Source organism: Dipodomys spectabilis, unplaced genomic scaffold (genome assembly GCF_019054845.1).
Source record: "Dipodomys spectabilis isolate Male_0828 unplaced genomic scaffold, ASM1905484v1 ptg000023l, whole genome shotgun sequence".
Classification (NCBI taxonomy): Eukaryota; Metazoa; Chordata; class Mammalia; order Rodentia; family Heteromyidae; genus Dipodomys; species Dipodomys spectabilis.
The window spans coordinates 956,512-980,929 of record NW_024870700.1 but is presented as its reverse complement, the minus strand read 5'-3'; the positions used below and the strand labels follow the sequence as shown (position 1 = coordinate 980,929).

At 41.8% G+C, this 24,418-nt stretch overlaps 2 protein-coding genes across 2 annotated transcripts in view; one reads left to right on the top strand and one right to left on the bottom strand.

Moving 5' to 3' along the window:
* Ncapd3 (non-SMC condensin II complex subunit D3) overlaps window positions 1–4,516 on the top strand; it is a 56,022-nt gene extending 51,506 nt beyond the window's left edge. Inside the window, exons 33-35 of the mRNA XM_042674916.1 lie at window positions 3,625–3,699; window positions 3,780–3,840; window positions 3,949–4,516. Of these exons, the coding sequence (XP_042530850.1) occupies window positions 3,625–3,699; window positions 3,780–3,840; window positions 3,949–4,054 (242 nt within the window). The 3' untranslated portion in view covers window positions 4,055–4,516. The remainder of the gene's footprint in view (window positions 1–3,624; window positions 3,700–3,779; window positions 3,841–3,948) is intronic.
* A 1,590-nt stretch (window positions 4,517–6,106) lies between these two features.
* Jam3 (junctional adhesion molecule 3) overlaps window positions 6,107–24,418 on the bottom strand; it is a 57,308-nt gene continuing 38,996 nt past the window's right edge. The window contains 8 exon segments of the mRNA XM_042674947.1: window positions 6,107–7,633; window positions 7,903–7,957; window positions 8,044–8,173; window positions 9,780–9,879; window positions 10,792–10,994; window positions 11,449–11,601; window positions 12,084–12,197; window positions 12,930–12,995. Coding sequence (XP_042530881.1) covers window positions 7,598–7,633; window positions 7,903–7,957; window positions 8,044–8,173; window positions 9,780–9,879; window positions 10,792–10,994; window positions 11,449–11,601; window positions 12,084–12,197; window positions 12,930–12,995 — 857 coding nt within the window. The 3' untranslated portion in view covers window positions 6,107–7,597.

Here is a 24,418-nt window from a genome sequence, read left to right as displayed (position 1 = left end):
AACTTTACACAGTATTTTCTGCACTTACGTTTTTTTTGTTTTTGTTTTTGTTGTTTTTTTTTTTGGTTGGTCGTGGGGCCTGAACTCTGGGCCTGGGCGATGTCCCTCAGCTCTTCAGCTCAAGGCTAGCACTCTACCACTTGAGCCACAGCGCCACTTCCAGCTTTTTTTTCTTTCTGCTTATGTGGTGCTGAGGAATCAAACCCAGGGCCTCAGGCATGCAAGGCAAGCACTCTACCACTGAGCCATCTTCCCAGCCCCTGCACTTATGTTTAGATGGCTGCTGTCATCTGTGGTCAAGAGTAGAACTTTCCACTGTGACCTCAGGTCAGCATTCATGACATTTTGGGTTTTTGAATGGCATGTATTTTGATTTTCAGATTAGGGATAGTCAACCAATAGTATGAAGAGATGGTTACTGTCCAGAATATACAGTATAATTTCCTAGGACCTGCCTGATGCGCCCCATTCTGTATCTCAGTGCTGCGCAGGCTCGTCAATGACCCAAACCATGTTATTCCCTAACCTGAGCCCTCACTTACCAAACCCTTATCCCGACGCCCTTTCCCTGCCTCTTAAGCTGAAGTAGGCCCCTCCTGGGCTCCCTGAACCTCTTGGCACTGCACACCAGTCTTCTGTATTTATTCTGTTTGTGATAGAAGCAGTTTGTTCAGTGGCAGAGGTGGGTCTCAGCTCAGACCCTGGATTTCAACCTCTGTGAGCCTCTGCAGCCTCTTTATCAACCTGATTCCGGGCACTGTTGAGATTTAAGATAAACCAATGTTTTCCTCTCATTGACTCCACCTACAAGCAGGGTATATTCACCAAGAACCTCCTGGCTTCTAGCTACTTGCTTATTGCTTATTAACCTGTGATATTCTTATGTCTCTGAATATTTAGGGGCTATGGAAAAAATCTTCATCCAGGGCCCTCTTTTAATGAGATTAGTGAACAGAATTCCTACCTCAGCTGTCCTCAGACAACAACTAAACAATGATGACTCTGTCATGAAAGGGAGTGGATAATTCTGGCTCTCTGTACATCAAAAGATGTGGTGATGTTATGTAAAATAGTCCTCCTCTTTCAAGAGTATTCCTGGCTCAGGGAACCAAATGCTTCTGTTTTGGCACATGGGTGCTGTAGGCTGAGAAACAAGGACAGTACATCTGACTTTAGTTTTGCTCATCCCATGAGTTCTTGGTTTCAGGCTCTGGTTGATCTCCTGGGAGCATGTGTTCCTCACCAGTGAAACCTGGCACAGTGCATGAGGCTGATTTGCATGTATGGACTCATCTTTGCACTGAAAACAAGACTCAGGTGTCACTGGGTCTGAACACAAACCTGTTCTCTCTCCAGGCTGCTAAATGTATTGTCTTTGTTGCTGTGATTTCTGAACTAGAGGTACTTAAAGAAGGGTCTCCTGTTAGCTGTCCTGAGAATTAGCATAGAACTTAGGAGCATGCAGTGCCTTTTTCAGCATGGTTTCTATTGATGACTATCATGATGTGGCCTGAACTCTGAAAAGCCAGTAGGAAGAAGGCTACTCGATTCAACTCTTGCAATGCACCATGGTTCAGATGGGCAGTGGCTTTGCTAAATGGAGAGTATCATTTTCAGAGCAAGGATTTAGCTGAAAATCTGTATAGTGTTTAGCAAATCCCTCTTGCAGCTGTAATGCAGGCAGCAAAGGCACTTCTGCCTTTGATTCTAAGCACAGAGTACACTGGGGAGTGGAGGGTAAGATCCCCTGTGCAGGTGCTTTGGTAAAGGCAGGAGACTTGTTACCTAGAAGGCATGTAGGCTTCGGAGTTGCAGAAACTGTGTGATTCCAATGACAGTTCAGGAAGAGCTCACAGATGAAGGTGGGATCTTTTGCCAGTCCATCTGCAGGTGGAATGCTGGGAAGCACTGCTGGGTAACTTAGAATTGAGCTTAGAAAAGTACCATCCATACTTCTAGGATATCACAACATGGAGAAAGGTGGGAGTGCTACACTCACAAGTATGCTGGGCCAGCTTCACACCCAGCTCTGCTTCTACAAGTGGGCCGGTGGAAGCTTAGAGTATGGAGTGCCACGGACCGGTGGAGTGCTGGGTTTGTTCTCAGCAGCAGGCCAGGCGGAAGGGCTGAACGTACACACAGGTGTGAAGGTCAGGGCCTGCTGGAGAACATTGATTCACAAACATGGTATACAGCAGGTGTCCTGCAGCATTCCCATGTGAGTTTGTAAAGGCAATGGGGCCATCTCAAAGTGACTCCACTAATAGAAGAGATAATAGCTAACTATTTCTTTAGCAGTTAACCTTGGATCAGGTACTGTGTTATATACTTTATATAACCTCATTTAATCATAACAACCCCTTATGGGATTAGTATATATTTTCATCCCCATTTTAGATTTTTGCTTTGGTACTGGGCCTTGAACTAAGGGCCTCAGCATTGTCCCTTAGCTTTTTTGCCCAATGCTAGTGTTGTACCACTTGAGCCACAGCTCCATGTCTGACTTTTGCGTAGATAATTGGAGGTAAAAGGCTTATGGACTTTCTTGCTCAGGTGGGCTTCAAACTGTGATCTTCAGATCTCAGCCTCCTAAGATTACAAAATGTGAGCCACCAGTGCCTAGCTCCTACTTTAGATTCTTTAAAAAAATTATTATTGTTATTATAAAGGTGATGTACAGAGGGGTTACAGTCATGAGTCAGGTAGCATACATTTCGTTTTGGACAGTGTCACCCTCTTCCCTCACCCTCTCCCCGTTTTTCCTTCCAATCCCCACCCACATTTGTTCATCGTTTGTTCCTTCATTTCTGTGCCTCCCCTGCCCCTCCCAGAGACATGTAAACAAACAAGACACAGCTCCCCCCCCCCCCCCAAAAAAAAAGGAAATTAAAGCAGCAACAAAGGAAAAAAACCTCGTTTCCATTTTTTGGAATTCGCTTCAATACCATTTTAGATTCTTGTGTAGTTCACACTAGTAAGACTCAGCAAGGATACAGACCCACTGTGCTTCAGTCTGTTTTTCAGTGTGTGCTCACCTGCCTCCCAAGGGGTGAGCTGGAGGAAGAGGAGGCTGGAGGAGCGGGTAGAAGCAGTGACAGATAAAGGGTTGGGATATGATGGATCAAGACATTCATGGTGAAGTAGGGCACTAGGTAGAGAATCTTGAACACTAGCATCAGCAGGGCTTGATGGTGCCTGATGGCTCCAGCTTGGGTGGACCATATACCGGTCCATCCTGTTGTGTGTAGAAACATAGCAGGAACATATCAAGAAGTAATGAGTTCTGATGTGTCCAGGCAGGGGATGGTGAGATGAATGGGAAGTGTCAGGCTAGGATGCAGAGAGGAGTCAAGGTACCTAAAAAGCCAGAGGTAAGAGCAGGGTACAGAGCATCTTTAACAGGGCTGTTGTCCAAAGGGAAAGCTAGGAGAGACTGAAGAAGCTCTTGGAGGAGTGTCAGCACTGTGAAGTCCTAGGGAAAGGTTAGGTTGAGGTAGAACCTCAATGTGAACAGGCCACAACGGGAGCAGAGCAGACTGGCTGACTTGCTGAGGCGGCTGCACACGGTGCCTGCATCCTGCCAGCTTTTCCTTAATGTTTCTGTGATGTGCTTCCCTTTGCCAGGGTCCATCACTGACGTCACGTTCGGAGCAGGGGTCAGTTTCATAGGAATATCACAGACTCCCTTTGCAGCCAAAGGTAAGTTTCCTTCTTGTGTGAGACACTAGTTGTCCTTGAAGTTCTGGAAAAACTGAATCTGTGTCGGGACTCCTTTTCAGAGAAAACAGAAGCCCAGAATCAAGGAAATGACATTTTATGTTTATCACTGCCTGATAAAGCGTAAGTATGACAAAAAGTTCCTTTTGGTTTTGTCAGGTATTTTTTGGTTTAGGGTTTTTGTTTGTTTTGGGGGTGTGGTCTCAGTATGACCATGTCATTTCTTCCCAGGACTCCACCACCTCCGCAGTGGAATGTGAAGACTCTAGGCAGGACTGATGACCACCCTGGCTCCAGTAGGAGGTCCAGGAAGACTCCCCTGAAGGCAGCTAACTGAACAAGGACACTGTAGCTGGTGTCTGGGAAGGCAAGAGGCATTCTACGTCCTGTGTGCAGAAAGGTAGAGGGCTTCCCAACCACCTCACACCCCGTGATGCTGCCGTTGTGTGCAGAGCAAATGTGTGGTCACTCATGTGTGCCCAGCAAAGCTGTATTTATCTTTCTGACACATGACCAAAACTTGTAAAACTAAGAAATGCCAGATTTAGGACTTTAGCTATTTAGTATTATACTCTGGATGTCAGATTACAATCTGGTCTTTCAGGAATACAACTTAAAGTGCAGCTTTCTTTTATATAAATGAAGCTTCTATTAGCTTGTTTGAATTCCTTATAGTACATATTTTCCCAAATCCATTGACAAAAATTTGAATGTATTATTTTTTCTATTATTTATAACTGCTGATTTAAAAGAAGTGTACAGCTTTCTAAGTTGAGATAATAAAAGTTAAGAATAAATACAGCCTTGTAGCATTCACTACAGTTTTTCTGGTGTCAGAAAAGGACTTTCACTGGTAGTTAAGATAACTACATGGAAGACAGGGTCTCACTTCTGTTGTTCGGGCTGGTCTTGAACTCTTGCCTTGGCCTTTCAAGAAGCTGAACTACAGGTGTATGTCATTATGTCTTGCTGGTTCTTTTTATTTTTTGCAATGCTGAGGATTGAACCCAAAGCCTTGTGCATGCTAGGCAAGTACTCTACACAAGCTAGGTCCTCAGCCTTATTTTGTTGAGTCCAGTATTACAGAAGCAAAAGTAGACTTAGTGTTAAATTTTTTCTTTTAAACTTGCAGTATCTTCCCCTCCCCCACCCCCAAGCACACACAAAAGGCTGGGGATAGAGCACAGGGCCTCATGAACACTAGGCATGCTCTACCACTGAACTATACCCCAGCCTCAAGTATGCATGTTAGCATGCGTATATGGTAGTTGGGTTTGGAAGGTGGAAAGTCTCTGTGTTTCACCCATACCTCTCCCATAAATAAACTCTGACACAAATGTCCTCATCATTGATGGAGTAAGTCACAAAGTTGCTCGAGTGGACAAACTTGGTTCCAGTCAGGTATTCATTTCCTTGTCGACAGTGATAGAACACCTCTTCATTGTAATTGCTTAGCAAAATACTAAGAAGACAGTAAATCCAACATGAGCACAAATAAGAAAGAACCATTTGGAATTGGATTTTTTTGAAAAGCTTTTTATAAATGAGGCTTTAACAAATACCAGGTGCATTAGTACAAGTCTATAACAACTATATACAATATCCATACCACAGGCCAAAAGAGCAGCCTGCCCAGGCCTCTTCCTAAAGAGGCACAAGCTAAAGACATGAGTGCTCCTTCTCTGTGGCTTCGGTCACTGCTTCCCAGGCTCACACACTGCATCAGGCCCCAGCCCCACAGCCCGTGGCTGAAGGCTTTCTGGTATAAGGGAGGTTAGCAAACCCCAACCATCAGATGGGGGGGCTGCCTCAAGAGGGCAAATGAGGGGGTGGTCTTCACTAAGCTAGTCAAGAGAAAACAGGCACCAGGGGAGCGGAATTGCTGCTCCTGCCAGCATCTCATCACAAGCATTTCACAGAACTCATAAAAGTCAACATGTCTCAAGCATTCAATGAAAAACAACAGTGGAAGTATAGAAAATTAAGACACTGGAAGATAAATCACAAGGTTGACTACATTCTACATGAACCCATCCCTGGGCACACAAGGAATTGGATGCTCCTCCTTTCAGAAGCTTCTGGCTTCAAACCACTTCACATCTTGCATGTGTTTTGAGGCTGAAGACATCTGCTCTTGAAGAACAAAGGCTTCTGAATGATGTTTCTAATGTTCCCCACAAAGTGAGCAGTGTCTCAGGTAGATAAAAAGATTTAGAATCAAAATTAGCAAACTGCTTTTGGTTCAGGCGTTCTACTTTTCTAGCATGAGTGCACTTCCTGGTAATCTTCAAAAGGCTGGACCGCCTGTCCCACAATGGCTTATTAAGGAGGAGACACAACCCATAGGGTTGAGTGCTTTCTTCAAGGCCAGGAGGTTTGTTTTCTTTGAAAAATATTATTGTAGTTGACAGCTTTTATTTCAAATTTGCCTTGGCCCTACAGTCTTTCTGACTAAACAAATAATGGAAATGAACCTAAAAACCAAATGGCAGTGACTGCTTTGATTCATAGCTATCCATAACCAAAAGAGGGTGTCACAGGAAGCTGCAGGCTGGGCAACCCATGGAGGATACCGCCTGAGACCCTCCAAGCACTGCTGAGCCCACTGACAACACTACTAGAGTTAGTTGAGAGAAGAAGCACGGTCACAACTGCGAAGTGGAGGAGGGCATTCTGGCTGACACTTTTTTTTGAGTTAGTGGCCCAAACTGACTTGAACGGTGGCGTGGACTAGCCACCAATGTGGGCATGTACACATGTCTAAGGCCTCTGGCAGTCTTTGGGTATAGGCAGTTTTACTGATCTCAGGAAGAGGCTGTTCAAAGCCAACCTGAGGGTCCCAGGGTTTCTTTTGGAGAGATGCAGATACCAACATTGCTAGACTGGAATTTTTTAAAGGCTTTTTAAGCAACAGTGGTCTGCTATACAGACAGCATAAATTTTCTCATGAAAATGTTTAAACTTTAATGGACAAAGGAATGTACTAGTAAACCTCTGAGAGGAGAATTCCTTGGTTATAAAACTTAATTATTGGTATTTTCCAATTTAACATAGTAAGTTGAACTCTTAAAAAAAATAGCTTTTGCAACACTGTATGACAATATATTTACAGTTTAAATAGAAATTTTCTTTTTAATCAAAATACATCTTTAGCAAAAATTTAGAATGTAAAGTTTTATAAAATAAGCAAGACCCATAGAAAAGCATACTTCAGTACCATTTCAGACTTGGCCTAAGACAAGGTTTTCTTAAATCCTGATACTCTGGACAAGCAGTTTTCCTTGGGGTAAGCAGAGCCCTCATCCAGAAAGCAATTTATCTTCCTGATAATGGTTTTTTTGGAAAATGCCGATCCCAAAAGATTTTTCAAGACAGAACTCTGACCGCCAAGGCCTTAAGGAAATACAGCACAGTAGGGTCAGGGCTCACAGAGTGAGCACTGCATGCACATCCTTTCCCAGGCAGAGCGGGAAGTCAAGGCCCTGGGCTTCCTGTGGTGCTCAATATTGCTGCCAACACTGCTCAGCCACCTTGTCTGCTCCCTCGGCCAATGCTGAACATGAACAGCAAGTGGGTGTTCATCAGCCAAGGAAAGCTGATGTCGGTGATCCTAGTTAACACCCTCATGAAAACTGGGCTGGCAACATACTGGGAGCTCAATAGTGATGTCCATCTGTGTCCTGTCCTGGTGGTTACTGTGCCCATTTTGAGGAAGATTCTTTTTTTCTGTGAGGCTTGTTAAAGAGTTAAGAAGTAGCAGTCAACTTTGGCCAAAATAAAAAGCTTCTGCATGAGTGTCTAGCTCTGTCCGAGTGCACGTGGCTCACGGCTGCCTTCAGGGGTAGAGGTATTTGCATGTGCTCTGTCACATCGCCTGATCTCAGATCACAAATGACGACTTGTGTCTGAAGTCACCCTGCAAAGGCAATGCAAAGTTAGAACCAATCCATGAACCTAGTGAGGTGGCAGGAAAGGGAAAATATCCCCAAGGAGGAAGCTAGGGGCCAGATTAAAGCAGAGAAGCAGTGTCATCCATTAGACTGTGGGAAGTGTGGGTTTCACTGGTGTGTAAAACAAGGACTACTCATACAAGGCTGCTGGGTTTCCAAGCAGGAATGTTTGTTCTCTTCACTGGATGCACCCACACTGCCAGTTTCCTACATGCTGCCTGTTCAGTTCTCTTACCTCCTCATCTGTCCTGATGTAGTTAACTCCATCCAGCTTCCCTGGGCTCTTGTAACTGTGAACAGAAGGGGGCAGCAGTTCAGTGCTGTGGGTATCATACTAACACCAGCCTGAACTTCACCTTCAGGTAGGCAGGCTCACCTTTCTTCGTCCTGTTTATTGTTGATGAAATAGCCACGTCTGTATGCACAACAGATGCCTAACGTTATCAGAGCCAGAACCAATAGGACAACCAAAACTCCTCCAATAATTCCAGCGATGTTCAGGTCATCTGCAGAAAAGGTTTGTGGGGAGAAATGATGTGCACCATCCCTTAAAAAGAATAACCAGCCATCCTTCCCTTCTTACCATCCACTTCCTTTCCCCCTTTCATCTGTTTCTCTGCCCCCTCATGCCTCTCCTAGCCCAGAGAGTAAATTAAATCTTGCCTAGACCCTGCAGGGCACCATAAACCCTGATATTACTACAGTTAAATTATATCAAGGAGGTTTGGAATTACATGAAAGGCTTAAATATGCTCTGGGATAAATGTCTGAGAATATTGGTAATGGAGAAAATGGTTACAGTATATGAAAAATTAGGAGTCAGAAGCTCTAAGGAAGAAAAAAAATCCTAATTGATGTGGATTACTTGAAAAATCCTAATTGATGTGGATTACTTGAGAGAAGAAAGTTTCAAGCCTTAAAAATGAAAATAGTGCAGTATTTTCACAATAAAAAGAAAAAAAAAAAGAAAATAGTGATTTCTTTTTTGGGGGGAGGGGGTGGGTACAAGGAAGGGCAAAACGATGGAGGGAGGAAGGGTGAACAAATACAGTCATGGTATCCAGTATATACTATGTAAAAAATGAACTATGCAACTTGTAGACAAAGGTAGGAGACGGAAACAAGAAGCAAGTGAAGGAAGGGGTGACACTGTGCAAGAACTGTAGTCATTACTAGACTTGCATAATTGTGACACCTCTATACAACGCCTTAATAACAAAATTATATTAATCATTATTTTAAAAGTAAAAATAGTGACAGCTTCAACCTTTTATTCCATTGGCCACATGTCTAGGAAGCCCCTAACTTGCATTCCAATTACCAATTTATTTATACCAAATAAAGGTGCTTGGTTGATTATTTGCTATGGTGACATGAGTACCTATTTATGCACAAAAAAATACATGGGAAAACATACAGGAAACTGACCAACTCAGGAACTTTCCTTCAGGAGAAAATCATCATAGAGTAGTTTCTCAGATTTCACAGATGAGAAGAATCACCTGGAACACTTGTTTTGTACAGACATTTCTTACAGGTCTGCAGTGGGCGCTAGGATCTGTACATAATAATCTAAACGGTTCTAATCATCAAGCCATTTTGGAAAATACCTCTCCAGGTGTGTGCAACAGGGAAGAGTCCAAGAAACTCTCCCAATGGGTCAGGACCCCCTAATCTACTGCCTCTTCCTCTCAATACCTACTTTAGAACCAGTGCCCTCAAGGTGACATCATAGATTATGATCAAAGTATTGGGGCAAAAGTTCCTTTCGTTTCCTGAAAAATAGTTACTATAAATGGACAAACTTCTAGCGTTGTGTTTCAATGGTTCTATCAATTACCAAAGAATAGGAGTTTAACCCACTCTGAAAGCTACATGCTTAACTATGCCATGTTTCTAACACAGAAGACTTTGTGAAGTCTGTTCTGGAGATCCATTTATGTGCTTGGTGCTTTCACTTCCCCAGTAGATTTCGCTGGATCCTGTCAGCAGCAGAAGAAAGCTTGGCAGTGGGCAGAGCAATAACCTAAACTGATGGTCTATCATTTAACTTTAAATGTTCTACTCTACCCAGTGTCCCAGTAAAATTCATTCAAAAAACAAAAAACTCACAGACTTCCATCTCCTGCTCATCACACCTGGCTGAGCCTGCCTCATTGGAAGCAATGCAGTAGTACTGCCCAGAGTCCTCCTTGTGAACAGCACTAAAAACCTGTTTCAGGAAGTGAAAGAAGTAAGGAGTCAGCCCACAGGGCAGAGCTCTTAGGCTCTGCCATCTGAGGTCCTGCACATGGTCAGACTTACTTGCTTTTTGCCTCCCAATGACTTAGCAAGCATCATCCTGTCTACCTTCCCATACCCCTCTCCATGTTTTCCTGACACTCCTGCTTCAGAGCTTCCTGACACTAAACCCCTTCACGTGTGGACAGGTGGTCTCATTTTACCTTCTGAGATTTATGAAGGGCTGAACAACTTCCCCAAGCCACAATGTAGCTCACAAATACTGAGTCCTATTATGCCTAAGTACACAGGTAGTTGGGTATTCCATGGACCAAAAATCTCCCTGTTGAGAACTATATGCAGAGAAGCCTGCAGTGGCCTTGGTGAAGCTAGCCTGTCCACTGCTGTGTGGCCAATCTATTTCCTCTTTCCATACAGCAGCGCGCCCCCCACCCCACTACTGGACTATGTTGAACAAATTCCATAAATAATTCAGTATATATCTCTAGAAGACAAGGGTTTTTAAACACCATAATCAAAATAAATTACCATGCCCAAAGCAATTAACAGTCACTTAATATCAAATATCTATCCAGTTATCAAATTTCCCTGATTGACTCTTAATGATTTGATTATCCGAATAAGGGCTCTAATAATGTCCACCCATAACATTTGTTTAATAGCCCTCCTTAGTCTTTTAACTCTAGGTTTTCTTCCCTTAGGTTATTCCCTTAGCATGTTTATAAGCAAGAAGGGCCATTTTTTTTTCTGTAGAATATCTGGTGTTCTAGATTTTAGCTCCTGTCTTACAAAGTTGTTGCATAGTCTCTCCTTAGCCACGGTTCCACAGAAGTACCCCTTGTCCTGACAAAGGCCCATCCACCCTCACCAAGAGAGACCTTACCAGAGTGCCTGTCTCAGGGTTCAAGATAAAGGAGGAATTCCGAAATCTGGGATTGGCTCTGGAGTCTGTGGGCAGCGGTACATCATTGCGATACCAGCTGTAGTAAGGCCGGGGATGGCCTTCGCCCTCTTGGCACTGCAGTGTCGCCATCTTGCCTACAGGCACAGCCCTGGGGACTCTGCACACAGGGGTTACTGGCTTCACTGCAGGTAAAATACAGGTTTGTGTTTAAAATCTCAGCAACATGGCTTTATTTTTTACCAAAGTCTACTGTAACAGATCAGCTCCAAGGACCAGGGAGCCAGCCACAGGGCTTCTGCACGGTGGGGCACTGCAGACACTGCCTGCTCATCCCACCCCATGTTCAATCTCACACATTTCCAATCCCTCCACCATCAGTAGGGGGCAATGGAGAGTGTGCTAGAGCAGTCAGGACCCTCCCGCTGTTGAGGAGCGCTGCAGAAGTGCTATTGCTCTCACTTCCCACCCAGCTCTGGCGGCCTCAGCCTCAGGAGCTCCCCTCCCACAGTCACGGGATACCAAGGAATGCAGCTCTGGAAGGAAAGAGATCAAAGTAAGAACCAACCTCTTACTCTAGAGCTAGAGACTCCCGGGGCCTGACATCCTAAAAATGCTTTACCTTCCATGAGTTCCTACCTTGCACAATTAACTCAATGGTAATCTCATCAATTTCTTTGCGGTCATTTCGAGCAACCACCTCACAGCGATAAAGTGCTGAGTCTGTCCGTGTCACATTCCAGATCTTCAGGGAAGTTTTCCCCAATATTTCTGCACGACCAGCCAAGTCCCCTATTGAAAAGAAGGCAAGGCACTAACAAAACCTCTTCAGAGGTATCTTGACACCTGAAGAGAGTCTTTTCTGGGGCTACAATCAATGCCTCAGTATCTCCTTATAAAAAAAAGTAAGCTCCCTGCGAACTAGAACTACCATATCCCGTGACAACCCAGGATATGGTAGTGCTCAACAAGCCCCTGTGGCCTCACTACTGAAATTACAATAAGATGACTGGGGAGACTGTTCACTGTGACTTCTCAGAGACCTGGGCTGCCATTAGATTCAAGCCCAAAGTAATGAACTGTTGTTTGTCAAAGCTGAGTGACATAGAATCCTCACTTCTGCCTATGGCTGAAATTTTCTGTAATAGTAAATTCAGAAAATCAAACTGTCTTGGCTAGAGCCTCAGGCTAGCAGGCTAAGTTTCCTGCCACAAGTACATGTGTGGGCTGTAGACAAGAGAGCTCAGCAGGCACAGCAAACTACTGGATCATACCTTGAATCTTGTTGTCAAAAAACACATAGGTGGTTTGGTCATCTTGGATTTTCTTCCATTCAATTCTAGGGTCATTTGTCTGTGAGTCCGTAATGATACAAGAAAGTTCCACATCTAATAAACAAAGGGAGTAAAAGAACACTGGTAAGTGGGGAACTTTTCAGGGCTCTCTGTATGTCTAGGTCCTTCCCTACCAACTATCTCTAGTTGAAGAATTTTGTTTTGTGCCAGTACTAGGCTTGAATTCAGAGATGCTTGCTCTGCCTTTTCTTCTCTTTTGCTCAAGGTTGGCAATCTACCCCTTGAGTCAAGGTCCACTTCTGGCTTTTTGCTGATTAGAGTTAAGAGTCTTAATGATTTGTCTGCTCAAGCTCACTTGACTGGAGATTCTACAATCTCAGCTTCCTGAATAGCTAGGATTATAGACAAGAGCCACTGGTACCTAGCTTTGAAGAGGGCTTTTACACAGATTGCAAAGTTAGCCATTACTAGGCTCCAGCTGATTATTGAAAAGGTAAGACTTTTGCCAAAACAACAAAACAAAAAAAGCACCAGACATTAGTAAGGATTTTACCACACAGAGTACACCCTCTCTATTTCATATGAGATTTCTCTGTTGTGTAAGCACAAAGCCAGGCAGGAAACAGATGTTCACCACTACACACCTGTACATTGATGGCCTGCTGATTCACAGCTTCATGGACATACACACACCAGCCACTGAGTGGCCACCCCACACATCGGTGGCTTGCTATAGATAGGGGAGCCTGTCTTGAGTTGGCTGCAAGACTATCCAATGTCCACTAGTGGGTGCCCATTCCCTTCACAATGACTCTCTGTACTCACTTTCAAATTCATGTACCACTGGGTTTCGGTTGCTGGACTTGAGGTTCACAGCCCCTATCAAGCAACCTGCAAAGAACAGGAAAGGTAAAATGTATCAGTAACAGCAGAAAACCCTTGAACTGAAGTCAAGTTTTCCCTTCTACCTAGGTGACAGTTGCTAACCACTGAGGATGGGCAAATATTATATTCTAAAACAGTGTCTCTTAGAAACACAGCAAGTTGACTGCTTTCCTTTTTGGTCTGACCTCTGGAAGGGGTCAGTTCTGTCAGCTCAGTGCCCTCTTTAGTCCCAGGACACAGGCCAATAGAGCTCTAAAGCCTTTCTAAGCATTTGCTTCTTGCTGCAGTCATCATAATCCTTTTTACCATTTCAGGTCCAGACCTTCCAGGCCTATTGTCATTCCTCCTTTCTGCCCCTCACCTCCTCTAGGTTTCAAATCCACAAAGGAGCAGTCAGGACCACATCGAACAGAGGGAACTCTTAGCGTGGAGCCTTCCCTTCAGTATGGCATCCACCCTCTCTGGGCACAGTCATCAACCAGCTAAGAAATCCGCTTAGGCTGAATTTTCATCTACCTGCTGCTATAATGCCCAGAAATAAACCTTCACCTAATTTTTAAGTAATTTTCAAAAAGGATGCTAAAATCATTCAGTGATCATTAAAAAAACCTCCAACAGCCATATTCAAAAGTGGGCAAAGGAAAATCCTCCAAATAAGATATACAAATGGTCAATAAGAACATGAAAAATCGCTTAACATCATAACTATAATGAAAGACAATACCATACACCTAAGTGGGAGGGCTACTGTGTGGCTATGTGATACTGGGGCCTGAACATAGGACCATGCTAGGCCTAGATGAACACTCTACCCCTGGAGCTGTGCCCTCAGCCCCAAGACATTGAAAAGAAAAAGAAATGTTGGTAAGGATATAGAGAAATTGGAATCTGAATGCACTGCTGCCAAGTTTGTAAATTGGTGCAGCCATTATAGAGAAGTTTGGCAATTCCTCAAAAACATTAGAATATAGAGTTATGTGATCCAGAAATTATACTCCTATGCACAGAATTTAAAGCAAAAACACCAATGTTCTTGTTGTCAACCATTGTTGACAATAGTCGAAGGTAGAAAAAACCCAAACATCTATACTAGAATGGATAATGTGTAATATACACACAATATGGTGTGATCCAGCTTCAAACGGGAAGATCAATTTGACACAAGCCATAACAGATGAACCTTAAAGACATTAAGCGAAACGGAAGATACGACACAAAAAGATTAATACTCTGGTTTTACTTACATGCAGTAACTACAACAGGAAAATTAAGAAGCAAAAAGATAGACTAGAGGTTCCAAGGAAATGGGGAAAGTTGCTAACGTAGCATTACTGTTCAGTGAATACAGTTTCTGCTGGGGCTGATGAAAAGTTCTAGAAATGGATGGTGATGGCTGTACATTCTATTTTAATGCCACTTAATTTTACATTTTTAATGGTTAAAATGGTAACTTTTATGTAATTTACCCACATGATGAACAAACATTCACCTGTCAGTGTCACACAGAGGCAAGAAAAGCCTCCAGGGTGAAGAAACAGCCTTCCACTCATGTATACTTGGCAATTCACTCCTCCCACTCACTCACATGTGAGCGGGAGGAGCAGACAGACTCTACCTGCTACTGCTGGGCAAAACCTCAAACACTGAAATGCCAGAAACACATAGGTCCCTGAAAAATTACCCATGACCACCAACAGATTGTCCTCATGTAGGCTCATTATAAATGTAAGTAAGCTTTATCTGTCTTAACAGAATTCAGGGGGACCACGGACTTCCACATATGTAGGTTATCATCTGATTTTTTTTCTAAGTTGAAACAGTAGAGAAGCATGTTGTTTCTAGAATTCTACAAAGTATTCCTTCACTTTTTTTGTGTGTATCCTCTGGGATCTAAATACCATAGTGACATTCACTGTCATTTAACAAATAAACAAGGGTTTTAAGTTTTAGTGTTGAAATAATTATAGACTAACAGAAAGTTGAAAGAGAGTATAGAAATATCTAATATACTCCGAAAGTCTTAACTGTTGGTCTAGGCACTCTGTTTATCAGTTTTGTAAAACATTTGGCATGTAACCATGACTGAACCAAACCTAGCAATGTTCCTGAGCATTTGTCCTAAAAACAACACAAAAACAAAAAAACAACCGCATTCACAAAATCCTACACACTTAGGTTTATAGCACCTTAATGCCCCAGGCTGAAACCTATACTCTCTTCTTGCTTGCATTGTTCCTTAAGTCTGAAGTAACTTACCTCCTTCCTCCTCTGTAGGTTAGGCAGTTTTCCCACATCTGCTTACCAATGTTTTCTTTACCTTTCATATTCTGCTATTTGAATAGGGCTGCCTAAGTCTGTGGTTTAGGGCACTTATTCTGCGGGTGTCTGCCAAGTTTCCTGGACTTGTGGTATCTGGCATGTCTGGCATGGTGTCTGGCATTAAATTTTAGAAATCTTTACTCATGACTGCTTGAAATTATTTCTTATATTTCCTTCATTTCTTTCTGGTATCAACCAACAACACATATGTTGCACTTTCTGTAGTTGTCCCAGGATTATTAGATACTCCTGTATTATTTTCCAGTTCTCTTTCTCTAGGCTTTGGTTTGGAAATTTTCTATGTAACCTGAAGCTCACAGATTACTGTATTTGCACAGTTGTGCCCAATCTACTAAAGAGGCCATCAGTGAGTCAGATGCTGTGCTGTAGCTCATACTTAAAATCCTAGGGAGGCTGAGATAAAGAAGACTATAGTTTGAGGTTAGCCCAGGCAAGAGTCTATGAGACACCATTTCAGTCAATAAAAATGGTGGGGTGAGCAGTGCACACTGTTTCTTTAGCTTTGCAGGAAACATAAATAGGACATAAGTAGGCCCCAGCATGCCTGGGCAAAAAGTGATGCTATTTGAAAACTACAGGTCTGAAAAATGTAGCTCAAGTGGTACAGCCCTTGCTGTACCAGCAACATGACCCACAGATGAGTCCATTAGTGATGTTTTTCATTTCTTTTTTCTTTTTTTTTTTTTGTTGTTGGTGGTGGTGGTGGTCGTGGGGCTTGAACTCTGGGCCTGGGAACTTTCCCTGTGCCCTTCAGCTCAAGGTGAGCGCTCTACCGCTTGAGCCACAGCACCACTTCTGGTTTTCTAGTGGTTTATTGGAGATAAGAGTCTCAGAGTTTCCTGCCTGGGCTGGCTTTGAACCGTGATCCTCAGATCTCAGCCTCCTGAGTAGCTAGGATTACAGGCATGAGCCACTGGCGCCTGGCTTGTGTTTTTCATTTCTGTTACAGATTTTCCATCTCTAGCATTTTTGTGATTGTATTTCCATAATACTTCTTTCACTACCCGTATGTTCTTGCATGTTACTTACTTTTTGCATAGAATTCTTAACATATATTAATCACATCTGTTTTAAATTACTGTCTGATAATTCTAACATCCCTGCCAGACCAGTTCTGACACTTCCTCTGGTTCTTCAAACTATTGTGTGGTCTTCTGTTGTTTTTATTTTGCTTTTTTGCCTTTTTTTTTCTTTTTGCTTTTTTACTATGCCTTGTAACTTTTTTGGTAAAAGCCAGACAGGATGTACTAAGTACATAAGTAAGGCTTTAGTGTTGTGGTGGTAATATGTGTGGAGAGGGGACGTATTCCAGAACCCCATATTTAGGTCCCAGTCTTTTAATAAGTCTGTTCCCTTCAGCAGAGACTTTTTTTTTTTTACAAGTGTTTCCTAAGCTTGTGGATGTAGGTATTTACATCATCTGTACACCAATTATGGTGATAAAACTCTATGTTAGGCTATGAAAAGACAGTTTCTCTTGATAAGAACTGAATGGTCTGGATACATTTCAAAATTCTGCTTCTCAGCTGGAAAGGGATTTTTCCTCAGACTTCACTGAGAGAACTGATAAGTCTCCTGGAGGTAAAACAAGTGTTGAGGCCTTCTGAGACAGGAACTCCTGGTGTTTTTAGTTCTCAGACTTGTCTATGTCTCTAATAATGTCATTTGTAGCTTTGGTTTTCCTACTCTGATACTAGCTCTTGGGTAGATTTTGCTTCTAGATTTTTTTGACCTATGTTCTAACATGCCATGTACCTGACTCTTCTCTCCAGTTTTAGGGCATTGGTTTGATCTGTGACTTCAGTTCTCTAGCAGATCTAAGAATTGGTGGTATTTAAGTGAAGGTTGTTCAGCTCTTTTAACAAAGGTTCTGAGCTCCTTACCTGGCACATTGGGAACCAGTCTAAAGTTCTGTGGGTTGGTTTTGTATACATTACTGTGTGGAGTTTTATTTGTTATAATGTGATGTGTGTACACATGTGTACACAGGACTGGCAAAAATAATAATAAATAAACTGAGATGGTAGAGTCATGCTTACCTTGCTTACCTATGAGTCCTTGGGTTTGATCCATGGACGCTCTCCCATCCTACTTCTCCAATTCACTCAAACTATACCAGCACAGGGTTAGGCCAAGGCTAAAACCCAAGCTTTTCTCCCTTCCCCTTTCTTTTCCCTCCCTCCCTCGTTTTTTCCTTCCTTCTTTCTCTTCTCCTTCCCTTCCTTCTTTCCTTCTCCCCTCCATCTTCTTGTACAGGTCCTAGGTCTTGAACTCAGGGCCTGGGCACTGTCCCTGTGAGCTAGTTCATAGCTAGTACTCTACTACTTAAGCCACAGCTCCACTTCTGTTGTTTTGGTGATTAATTGAAGAGTCTCACAGACTCTCCTGTCTGGGCTGGATTCAAATGACGATGCTCTGATCTTAGCCTCCTGAGTATCTAGGATTATGGGCATAAGCCACCAGTGCCTGGCATTTTTCTTCCTTTTGACTGTAAACAACACCTAAAATTCTAAACTCTCATTTTTACAAATAAAAATATCACTATTTGATTCCCTACATAAGTCAGTGTGTACTTACAGTCCAGAGGCACCACAACAATGAGACATGTGAGTTCACATATCCCGTGTGGAGAGGAATTTGAAAGAAGGCTTGAACAGGCACAGGTATGAAAAGGCCAGCCGAATATCAACTAGCATCATTTACTCTCTCCTGAGTTTCTTCCTCTGTTCTTTTCTTAAAGCTATTTTAGGAGTAACAATTGTCAGTCCATTATTCATTGGTTCTCTTTGTTTGACATATTCTGTATTTCCAAAGGCATCAGGCTTTAAAATAGCTTCTAGTGACACCACAACATTATTCCTCATTCTTGAAACCAGGACCATAGTGATGTGACAGTTCCAGAGGTGGGGTAGAAAGTGGAGACAATTCAAGATTGTCAGGGAAAGGGGTTTCATGTCCAATTGCAAATGATGGAGGTACCCACGTGACCTCCCTTAAATCCACAGCTAAGTGATAGAACTGGTGTTCCAAATGGTGCTTCAGACTACATGTCCAATACTCATGTGACTCCATGAAAGTAATTAATTAAACATTCTGGTTAGGTTTTTTTTTAATGCTTGCATATTTAACAAGAAATATGATGCTGACATAGTGGTACTGGCTATAATCACAGTACCTGGAAGGTTGAGACAGGAAGATTGTTGAATTAGGACCAGCCTGGGCTACAGACTATGATCTTGTCTCAAAAAAGCAAAATAAGACAAAACAAAGAAAAGATGAAGAAAATGGAAAGGAGTAGAGAGGGAAGGAGAGAGGAGGGAGAGAGAACAAGAGAAGGAAAGCTAGGGATTGGAAGATTTTTTTTTAAGTCTGAAATTCCCTCATCAATAATCTAAACACATATTTCCTAAATGCTAAGTGACAAGAAGATAGGACGGAGACAAGGTCATCCTAGAATGCATCCGTGCCAGGTTATCTATATCACAATGACAGCAAGCAAGATAGACAGAAATTACTGATATCCTTAAGGCCCAAACAAAGTGTTGAACAGCTGGGTAAAAAGCAATGGGATTTCAAGAAAAAGAGACAACCAGGATTCAACACAGATTACACACTGCACAGATTTGTTCCCAGAAGCATGGTTCATTCCCTAAATAGTGGTATCTGGCATAATGCTTCTATAGAGGAAGACCTGACAAGATACTGGCATTGCTATACTAGTTCTGTCACAGACCATTTGAATCATCTCCATTTGGTGCCCATGTTTGACCTACACCAATAAGAGCCTCAAAAGATGCCTTCAACATACAGAAATGTGGACTATCCTAAAAAGATCAAAGGCCCATTTCTGTGAGGTTTTCCTCTTAGTTCTTAGAAAAAGATGACAGAGTCATCATGCATATGAAGCAATCTAGGGACATGGCAGCACTGGCTCTACATATGAGTCACAGCCTTTGAACTCATCTCATGAGAGAAATTGAGCAATGCAAATGTAGCCTAGAAAGCCAGAGGACCTCAGGACATTTTCTCCTGAGGATATTTTTGTAAATTCTTACATCCTCTGGTTAGGCAACTAGGCCCACGAATCACTAGCATCTCATTATTCTGGATACTGTATTACAAGGAAAATATATGCTTTTTTCTGGGATGACAAGGGTAGGCAGGGGAAGAAATATCTTGGGAAAGTCTGCCAGGATGACAGTAAAATTTTTCACATACAAGGAAGTAATTAGTAGTGTGCACAGAAAGCTGAATAGGCAGCTAGGAAGAAGTGAGAACTTTAAATTCACAAAGAGCATTATTTTGACAAGTAACAACTGTGATGATTCGCTGCTGCTTACAGGTTAGCTGACTGGTCTGCTCAAGAGAACTGAGTGTGCTGGGGTCTTTTCCAGGACAGTGGACCTGCTGCATTACCTGATGTGTAATGCAGGAAAAATAGATGTACTTCTACCAATGCTTTGCAGCTAAGAATCAAGTGACCTCATGACTTTCACAACATGTTCTAAATACTGATTTAGTCTCCTAGCTTCCCATGAATTTAAGTAAGGCTTACGGAAGGTACTTCTCAAAGAGGAGATCTGATCCTCGTCAGGTTAAAGGCTACAAGCACAAAGGCAAAGGCAAAGGCAAAAGGCAGGAATTTTAATTCCTAGTTCCTGAATCCTGCTTTATTTCATAATTTTTCTTAGAGGAGATACTTAAAATCTATTAAGAGCTAAAAAAACAAAAAAGACAACTGATATGTGTAAAGAGGATCTGAAATGAAAGGAAGACATGAGTCAGAGAATGAAGCTCAAAAAGATAAACTATTGTTCTACTGAAACTTTCTTAGCAGAGTTTGCAGGGGAAGAAGAAAAATAAAAGGAAGTGGCTCTGTGGCTCAAGAGGTAGAGCACTAGCCTTGAGCTGAAGAGCTGAGAGACAGCACCCAGGCCCAAAGTTTAAGCCCCACAACCGACAAAAAGAAAAGAAAAGAAAAAGAAAAGCAGTTGGCACAAACTAACACCTCCAACCCAGCCATCACTTCCTTCCAATGAAGATTAAGTCACAAGAGATAAGAATGACATGGCAAAAGAGGAAACACTTACACAGATGTCCACAACAGCACCTTCCCTGTTCACATGGCTCCTCATATTCTTCTCTAGAGATACAGTATTCTTTGTTTCCCCTTCCTTTTCCTAATCTGGAACAATTTTAGCAGCTATGGACAACAATTGTAGTTTCCTCCTTCAGTTTTGAGACCTCCCGGAAATTCTGCTGGGAACACGGAAACTGATGGCAAGCCAGGTACATGATGATCACTTGGCTTTTTTAAATACCATTTCTAAACTCACTACCTAATTTCTTGGAACACATACACCTCAAATTTGAATTCAATAGGCCAGGAAGGATTTTTCCAAGACTCCCTGGCAAGCCTTATTTGGGGAGCCTTTCTAATTTACTCATTACAAAGGCCAGACCTCAAATGTGGAATTATATGCAGAAATTCAGCCCTGTTGTTAAGCAGGAGGACATGTATACCTGTTTCCCTTTACTATTCTAAGGAGTTCCTGGCCACAAAGTATGCCTCGTGTCTAAAGGCAAAAATCAACCAATAGCTAAGTATAAAAAATAAATACTTAAATTGTAACTGTTCGTCTTAGCCCATAAACATCCTAATTCAGTAGAGGTTAGCTTATTTTCTTAAATTGATTTTCTAAGAGCTTTAGATACTAAAGCAAACATCTTGAAGTCCACAACAAACTAAATCCAAAGAGGACTCTTCAGCCCACATCCAGATAGTTCAAGATGTCAATGTGCAAATGTTATGCCTCAATGAGATGTATAAGTCGTTACGTCGAAAAATGAACTTTACAACTTTTGCAGGGGTGGGGACGGGAAGGGAAGGGAAGGGAAGGGGAAACAAAGGAGAAGGCTACAATGCTTGATAAGAAATGTACTCATTACCTTGCCCATGTAATTGTAACCCCTCTGTACGGTATTTTCACAATAAAAAAATTCATAGGAAAAAAATAGATATTCCAAATTATGAAGTAGAGTTAAAGGCAGGACAATTAATAGAATTAAAACTCGTGATTTATGTTAAGCACATAGAATAGTGCAAGAAAATTAGCACCAATTAATTTCAAACTATTGTTACTTTGTATAGTTTGCCTTAGTTAACTTGTATTTATATTCTTAACTCATGTACAATATTAAAAGTGAGAATTTGATGATCAAAAAAATGTAAGGGAGGGAGGAAGGGGAAACAAATACAATTATGCTATTCAGTGTACACTAAGTGGAAAATGAACTATGTAACTTATGGGCAGGGACTGGAAGGGGAAACTGGGGGAAAGTAAAGGAGAGGGTGACATTGTCCCGAAAAAAAAGAAATGTACTTGTTACTTGACTTATGAAATGGCAACCCCTCTGTCCAACACCATATTAGTAATAACAAAATTATATTAAAAAATAAAACATATGTAAGCAGCAGAACTGACTCAGGAACTTAATGCTCCACTAGCAAAAAGTAAAGGGACATCTATCTTCAACAGTGGCTATTATTATTTAAACACAAGGACAACTAGAGAAAAAAATCTAGAGCTGTCTTAGCTTTTTATAACAAATTAAATAAATTGGGGCTGTATTCATTACTGTGAACCAGGATAGAAGGTATTTTTTCTTTTTCAAAATGTTTCGCTTAAAGTTAGATGAGTTGTTTGTTAAAAACTAGCTTATGTATGTTATTTTTAGCTTTCTGGCATTGTGTCCAGTTTGTCTCCTCCTCCTGACTAGGACTCCAAAGCACTGCATGGGTGTACGTTAGCATGCATCACTGGGACTGCACTGGACCCCTGGGGCTCAGGCCTAAATATAAAGTGGCACTGAAGGCTTTCTCCTGGAGAGCAGGCACACTCTTATTCTTTAAAATGGATCACTTCTGTATGAAAAATCTAACTGTATCTTATAAAATATCATTTACCCATAATGTCTCAGTTCCTTAACCAGTTCTTCAAGGAATTTAAGAGAAATTGTAGGGAAAGTACACAGATCAATATTTTCTAGACCTAGTGACCTAAAAAAATATGTGTTTGTCTGTATGTGTGTGTGTCAGCAAAGAATATATCATAAATTGAGCTATGCTAAATTAAGTAGTTATATATTGAAACAATCCCTTAAAAATAAAGTACATGCTTATAAACTAAGCTACTCAGGAAGCAGAGACGGGAGGACCATGCATGAGTCAGAGGTCAACCAGGCAAAGGTAGTGAGACCCTATCTCAAAATCAAAATAGAAACAAAAACATTTGGATGCTGCTCAGGATACATATGGTCCAGAGTTCAATCCCCAGTACCAAAATAAATAAGTAGGTAAGTATAATTAAAATACAAGTATAGGGCTAGGAATATGGCTTAGTGGTAGAGTGTTTGCCTAGCATGCATGAAGCCCTGGGTTTGATTCCTCAGTACCACATAAGCAGAAAAAGCCAGAAGTGGCACTGTGGCTCAAGGGCTAGAGTGCTAGCCTTGAGCAAAAAGAAGCTCAGGAACAGTGCCCAGTCCTGAGTTCAAGCCCCAGGACTGGCAAAAAAAAAAAAAAAAAAAAAAAAAAGCCATGCATAATGGTATATAGCTGTAATCCTAAAACACTTGGAGGTAGAGGCAAGAAGACTGAGAATCTAAAAATAGCCTAGATAACACAGTAAGGCCTTGTCTCAGGAAAAAAAAGAAAAAAATGAATAAATCTTGTTGGGAGGGTGTTTGTAGATGAGATTCACATTTAAATTGGTGAACGCTAGGTCAAGCAAACTATTTTTCATAATGTGAGTAGGTCTCATCCGAACAGCTGATGGCCTGAAAAGAACAAAAAAGACCAACTTCCCCTAGCAAGGCAGAATTTTCCAGCAGATGGACTTTGGATCTCATCTGCACCACTGGCTCTCCTGGGTCTCCAGGCTGCCAGCCCACACTGCAGATTCTGAATTCTAATGAGTCAGCTTGTTACAGTAAATCTCTATTTAACTTATCTCCTAATCGTCCTGTTTTTTTCTGGAGAATGCTGACATTCTAATGTTCCAATGATGTCAGTGCTTAAAAAAAAATCTGTATGATTCCACTGCAAATATACAGTGGGATCTGGATTTAGGGTTGCTCCTTAAAGAGTTCTATGGAGTATGCTTTAAGGGGCAATCCCAAATGTAGAGTGAAAATAGTATCAAGTAATATTCCAATGCTAGGCTATCAAGAACAACAGCTGTTTTTGGAATACACTCTTGTATTGCTTGTTTTGTTCCACTGTCTCCAAATTCATACCATTAAAGACTTCTTAAGCATGAGTCTGGTTAATCCAAAAACATAACAACAGAATGAAATTCTATGTAGTAGTCACCTTAGATATAGCAGTTTGAGAAGAAATAATGCCCTAGAAGGAGCATTACACATCTTGTCCACCCTAATGTGTAGCTTTATACAGTTTAAGTAGAAGGTTTGGGAGGTCATAGAGAAGAAATTACTGCTATGTTTAAAGGAATCTGTGAGAGAAGACCAAAAGGGGAAAAGAGGATTACTGGACTGTATATATTCCTTCAGCACAATCATGTGGCCCCAAACTAGCAGTTTGGGACAGGGAGGAGAAAAGAAGAGAGAAGGAAGCAGGTAAGACTTGAGGGGCAGGCAGATAGGTAAAAGGACAGCAGAAAGCAAAAGGAGGAGGAAGGAAAAGCTTGAGTCAGATTATAATCTACTGTAATGATGCAAATAAATAGAAACAGAAATAGAATTATATGTCACACCTCTTTATTTCTCATGAGCTTATTAGGTTTGTGCTTAAATGTCACTGTACTAACAACAGGCTTGTTGGGGGGGAGGGCATAAACTTGGCACTATCACTTTTCCTAGCTGCAGACTAATCAGACCAAGCGTAAAATAAAGCACAAATAAACATACAAAATTCTCCTGCCTGTTTCCAGGAGACCAATCTCAGAGGTACTGAGGCATGACAAATGTGTGTGACCAAGCACAGAATATGTCAGGGCGTATTCTTGTTCTGTAAAATGCTGCATCTGCAAATACATTATCCCTGATGTGTGGAAGACGTAACGTGA